This window comes from Charadrius vociferus, unplaced genomic scaffold, assembly GCF_000708025.1.
Source record: "Charadrius vociferus isolate BGI_N301 unplaced genomic scaffold, ASM70802v2 scaffold633, whole genome shotgun sequence".
Lineage (NCBI taxonomy): Eukaryota > Metazoa > Chordata > Aves > Charadriiformes > Charadriidae > Charadrius > Charadrius vociferus.
In genome coordinates, this window is record NW_009647428.1 from 298564 (window position 1) to 304349 (window position 5786).

At 50.6% G+C, this 5786-nt stretch overlaps 2 protein-coding genes across 2 annotated transcripts in view; one reads left to right on the forward strand and one right to left on the reverse strand.

The window, feature by feature from the left end:
* Positions 1 to 4552, reverse strand: part of LOC104282463 — an 8324-nt gene extending 3772 nt beyond the window's left edge. The window contains exons 1-3 of the mRNA XM_009880556.1: positions 4537 to 4552; positions 4075 to 4220; positions 641 to 740 (exon numbers count right to left, since the gene is read on the reverse strand). Coding sequence (XP_009878858.1) covers positions 641 to 740; positions 4075 to 4220; positions 4537 to 4552 — 262 coding nt within the window. The remainder of the gene's footprint in view (positions 1 to 640; positions 741 to 4074; positions 4221 to 4536) is intronic.
* The window catches only part of TRMT10B (tRNA methyltransferase 10 homolog B (S. cerevisiae)), a 6556-nt gene continuing 5320 nt past the window's right edge, over positions 4551 to 5786 (forward strand). The window contains exon 1 of the mRNA XM_009880558.1: positions 4551 to 4606. Within this exon, the coding sequence (XP_009878860.1) occupies positions 4551 to 4606 (56 nt within the window). The remainder of the gene's footprint in view (positions 4607 to 5786) is intronic.

The following is a 5786-nucleotide window of genomic DNA, read 5'->3' on the forward strand; positions in this document are numbered from 1 at the left end:
AAGAACTGTTGTGAAGGAAGAGCTGCAGGCAGGCTCAGCAAGGACCTGCCACTCCCCGGGGAGCTGTTTCATGCTGCACCCTTGGCTGTGACCCCACCTGAGCCACGCTGCGGCTGTGGTGCCTGGCTGCATAACCCTACTGGTCTGGAACCTGACTGACCCCCAGGCTGACTTCCTAGCTTGATCCTGGATCTGCCTCTTCCCCACGGACTTGGCCGGGAAATCTAGACTCCTGGATGGCCATGGTCACCACTGCCAGACCTACCCTGCTCGCCTTGCTCCAGTAGTGTGGGACTGCAGCCTTGCCCATGAAACCACTGCCTCTGCCTGCACCCTTCCAGCACAGTCAGCTCCCAGCTCGTCTTCCCCGAGGGCGCAGCCTGTCCTTTCTTTGTGGTGACACAGAGCACAGTGCAGTGAGGCAGCAGAGCTTGGCTTGAGAGGTGCTTTTGCAATATTGCTGTATGCAATACGAGTGAAGCCAGAAGCAGCTGTGCAGTTGCAGCCTCTGACAGCTGTTCTTATGGGCTGGGAGAAGGCACGGTGAGGCAATATATCTGAGGGTATCAGAAACGTCCCTTCTAGCAACTTCTCACATCTACAACAGGAAGGGCAGTTTTGAGGTCGTTGTATGGTTTACCTGTGTCTTTGTTCATAATGGCGTTGTAATAAGCAAAAAAAGCTCTGAATTCAGCAGGGCGGTGAGACATGGCTTTGAACACATTGGGCAGAAATCCAGTCTGTTCAAGGAAAAAGAAAAACAAGTCAAGAACTGTAACAACACAGAGCACAGCGGGCAACATTAATGCACTAGGCTTAGAGAACAGTTTGTTAGCACAGAAGTGCTGGGGAATCTCTGCAGACCCATTCTCTTGCCCTTTGAGCCCATTTAACATAGGACTGAACACATAATGATGTGGTTCTTAATTAGGTGTTGCTGCAGTTTCATAACATTGCCCTGCTCACTTCAGCCACAGCAGTAACAACCACAGTCACATTGGCAAGCTCCTTTCCAAACCAAGAGGTTGTCTCCACTCGGTCTCCCTGCACAGATGCGGCTGTGCCCATTTGACCATCCTAAACCTTCTGTAACTCTCCTCTTCCCTCCGAGCTTACAGGACACGAGACAGCGCTGGCCCAATCTGAACAGCACGAGTTTGAGGTGTCAGCACACAGTCGATGTATATAGAATGGTTGAGGTTGGAAAGGACCTTGAAGATCATCGAGTTCCAACCCCCCCTGCCACAGGCAGGGACACTTCCCACTAGACCAGGTTGCTCAAAGCCCCATCCAACCTGGCCTTGAACACCTCCAGGGATGGGGCCTCAACGGCTTCTCTGGGCATCTTGTTCCAGTGCCTCAGAGTGAAAAAATTCTTCCAGATATCTAATCTAAATCTACCTTCTTCCAGTTTGAAGCCATTACCCCTCATCCTATCACTACGTGCCCTTGTAAAAAGTCCCTCTCCAGCTTTCTTTTAGGCCCCCTTCAGATACTGGAAGACCACTATAAGGCCTCCCCGGAGCCTTCTCTTCTCCAGACTGAACAACCCCAACTCTCTCAGCCTGTCTTCACAGGAAAGGTGCTCCACCCTCCTAACCATCTTTGTGGCCCTCCTCTGGACCTGCTCCCACAGGTCCATTTCTTTCCTATGCTGGGTGCTCCAGAGCTGGACGCAGTACTCCAGGTGGGGTCTCACCAGAGTAGAGAGGGAGAATCACCTCCCTTGACCTGCTGGCCACGCTTCTTATGATGCAGTCCAGGACACGGGTGGCCTTCTGGGCTATGATCATGCATTGCCAGCTCATGTTGAGCTTCTCATCAACCAACACACCCAAGTCCCTCTCCTCAGGGCTGTTGTCAATCCACTTTCCACCAGCCTCTATTTGTGCATGGGATTGCCCCGACCCACCTGCAGGACCTTGCACTTGGCCTGAAGTTCATGAGGTTTGCAGGGGCCCACCTCTCAGGCCTGTCAAGGTCCCTCTGGATGGCATCCCTCCCCTCCAGCATGTTGACCACTCCACACAGCTTGGTGTCATTGGCAAACTTGCTGAGGGTGCACTCAATCCCACTGTCCATGTCGCCCACAAAGATGTTAAACAGCATGGATTCCAGTACCAACCCCTGAGGAACACCACTTGTCACTGCTCACCACTTGGACATCAAGCTGTTGACAGCAACTCTTCCAATATGACCGTCCAGCCAGCTCCTTAACTACTGAGTGGTCCATCAGTCAGATCTATGTCTCTCCAATTTAGAGACCAGGATGTTGTACAAGACAGTGTCAAGTGCTTTGCACAAGTCCAGGTAGATGACATCTGTTGCTCTCCACCTACCCACCAACTCTGTAACACTGTCATAGAAGGCCACCGATTTGTCAGGAATGATTTGCCCTTAGTGAAGCCCTGTTGCCTGCCACTGATCACCTCCTTATCTTCCATGTGCCTTAGCAGAGTTTCCAGGATGATCTGCTCGATGATCTTGCTGGGGACAGAGGTAAGGCTGATAAGCCTGTTGTTCCCCAGGTCTTCTTTTTTACCCTTTTTAAAAATGGGCGTTATCTTTCCCCTTTTCCAGTTTGGGGGAGCTTCACCAGATTGCCACAACTTCTCAAATGTGATGAATAATGGCTTGGTAACTTCATATTTCAGTTCCCTTAGGACCCACAGATGAATCTCATCAGGTCTCATGGACTTGTGCACCTTCAGGTTCCTCAACTACCACAACTACTCTCCCAGTTCTGCCCCTGATAGCTGCCAATGCCCAGTCCATCTCTGTGATGGTGTGCAAGGCTACCTTTCTCAGAGAATCGCTTGCTGCCTCTCACATGCAGGATCAGCCAACGCAGCAACCACCCGCGCCTGGGTCCCAGCAGTCGGCATTTATCAGTAGAGGTTCAGCCTCAGTGCCTGGCTGCCTGCTATAGTTCTAAATGGTCTGGGTTCGCCATGATGGTGCTAATGGTCCACAGGCTCCATCAGCTGCTCTTCTTCAGGGTGTTCATGGAAAAGGAGAGTAGGTCACGTGTCACAACCTCTGGCAACCTCTCTCCACTGCCACCCAATTGCCTGTGCCTTCCTCCTGTCTCACCCATCTGCTTACTGTTAGGTAACCACAGGAAGGCTCTTCCTTCTTCTTCTTTGTCCACAACCCATTAGTTTACTTAGGAACCTCTGGCAACAGAGGCTGGCAGCACTGTCTGGATATCCAAGTCTGCTGAGTTGATTGGATCCACAGGTCTTTGCTGACTCCTTCAGTACACTGACACACAGGGGTTTGTGTCAGAGCATGTGACATTTGAGCTGACTCTTCCTCTGTCCATCTTATTTACCCTCAAGTGTGCTGACTCCTTTCATTATTCTGCAATGGTAGCAGAGCACAGATTCAACAGGCTGGCAGGAAGGATAGAGAGCGATGGACCGGCACTCCCCTGAGAGGAAGCTCTGGGAAGAGAGAAGTCTCCATGGAGCTGTGGCTGGTGGAGTGTTTTAGCCGTCAGGAAGGACTGACTGTGTGGTATTCCTTCTCTGCAACAGCAGGGAAATAAACTCTTGTCCAATGCCCTCTTTTTCTGCTTATACACTGTTCTGCATTAGGCTTACTGTTCTTCCACTATGCAGCCCATTTAGCTTTGGAGAAAAAAGGTCAAAGCTCAACAGCAGGAAGACCCCCTAAGCCTTTTAATACTGTCATCAAAACAGCTCCTCTCATTTTTTTCTCACCATTAAAAATGTTAAAAACACTCCTAATAGTGTCTCAAGTAAACACAGATGCTCTCCCAGAAAAACAAACACATGTCAGTGTTCCAGCCAACCCCGTGCACAAGTTGCCATCTGAAACAACCCACTAGTCTCATGGAACCAGGGAGACTTAAATTCCTGCCAACATACTGCAGGATTTCCAGTAAAATCTGTACACCACTGGAAGGAGCTTTGCAAGAAATGCCGCTCACCTCAGTCTCCTATCAGGTTTGTGTTAGACCTAACTGTTAGAGTTAGAACTGCTGTCTTAGGGTGTATGACCTGCTCAGCCCCTTTCCACTGATGGAGTTTTGCAGCAGAACTCCTTTACCTTCATTTCTACTTCCTCCATGAGCTCCACAATGTCATACGGCATGTCCTTCTTATTGGGTACTGGGTACCGCCCAATAGGTCTTGCAGCATTCTCTTCCTTGGTGCTGTATGCCACCCGGGGCCACCTCTGGAGTCCCCCTGAGGCTAGGAGAAGCAGAAGCTGGGGAGAAAGGAGGAAGGAAAGTTTGTTATTTGGAAGGACATGTATTGCCTTGGCAGCCTGCAGATGGAGGACAACTCTTTAGCTACTCCTGCTTTTCTGACAGGACTCAGGGGCACCTCTGTTGCTGTAAGGCACTTGCTACTCTGTTAGCTGGGCAGTCAGCACTCTGGGAAAGGAAACCCAAGTCCCATTCCTGGGCTGTAGCCCTAAGCTGCTGTGTGGGCATCCGGCAAGCACCACCTTCCCTTGCCCGCCTCCTATGCACCATCTCAGCTGCAGGCCATGGCTCCTTCTTACAGTCCTCACTAGCCATGGATCAGACCATCTACACCAACGCTGAACCTGCAGCATCTCCCAAACTTAAAAGGTGTTTCCCACCAATCTGCATATAGCAACATCACACAGACATCCAGCAATGGGCCTAACAGATCTCCTTCAACAAAGCAGCACAAAGAATAAATTCAAGGCCTTTTTTTTCTGCTAATCAGCCTTCCTCCAGGCAAAGCCACCTCCCCTCTTGTAGAATAATCAATGGCACCAGAATCAGGCCTTCTGGAAGCCTGAAACAAACAGCCATGTTAAGCCAGAACCACTGGAAAGGGTCTGGTACTGACAAGACTGTATCACCCTTTGTAATGCTCCATTACTGTAAGAAGTTGTGATCTCACAGCATCTAAGCTATAGGCGTTGTTAGCTGTTCAGCTATGTCACAAAGGGCTTTACAAAAGCAGCTGCATCTGACAGATGGTCAGGCTGGGCTGGAGAGTGGAGTGACTCAGTGTTGGGCAGTTGGTGCAGGCATGGCAGCAGCACCCAGGTGTCCTGCCATCCTGCTCGGAGCATGCCTTGAGCACCTTCCCAGCTCTCCAGTACACACCACAGCAGTTCTGAATGTTCCCAGGAACGCTGCACAATCCCCAGTTACACCCACCACTGCATAGTGTCCCCCACAATTTTGGGGTGAAAACTAAACCTGTTGGATCACACATTCTCTGAGTGTTCTTGCTTGGCATGTATTCAAGTTTTGGCCTGAAACACCAACACGCTACTACAGCATAAACAAGTAACAACGATAACCGAGACACAGACACTTCAGCTTGCTGCTGCGCAGAAGGAAGACACTGAAACAGCTCTATATGCTGTACCAGAACATGTCCTGGTACCACCAAGGAAAACTATGAGAAAAGCACTGAAGCAAGTGTAAGTATGAAAATCATCTCAGAAATGAAACTTCTGAGGATAAGTGCAATGCTGGGGTGCAACAAGCAGCTTCAGGGCTACTGAAAGCACGGATACCCTTTGCATCAAGGTCAGCCATGCACCCAGTTCAAAACTGGAGCAAACCTGCATTTGTCAATACAAAGGCCTGGTGAGTTTTCCTCTCTGTCACTGGGAGAACAAGTGTCAGGGACCGAAGCCAGCAGCGTGTGTGACACGGGCCAGCAGCTTCACGGCGGCACGGTGCGCAAGTGCCTGATGGATTCACCCCCCTTGGCGAGTGAGAAAGAGAAACCGCCGCGGGGCAGGAGCCGGTGGCCTCGACGAGA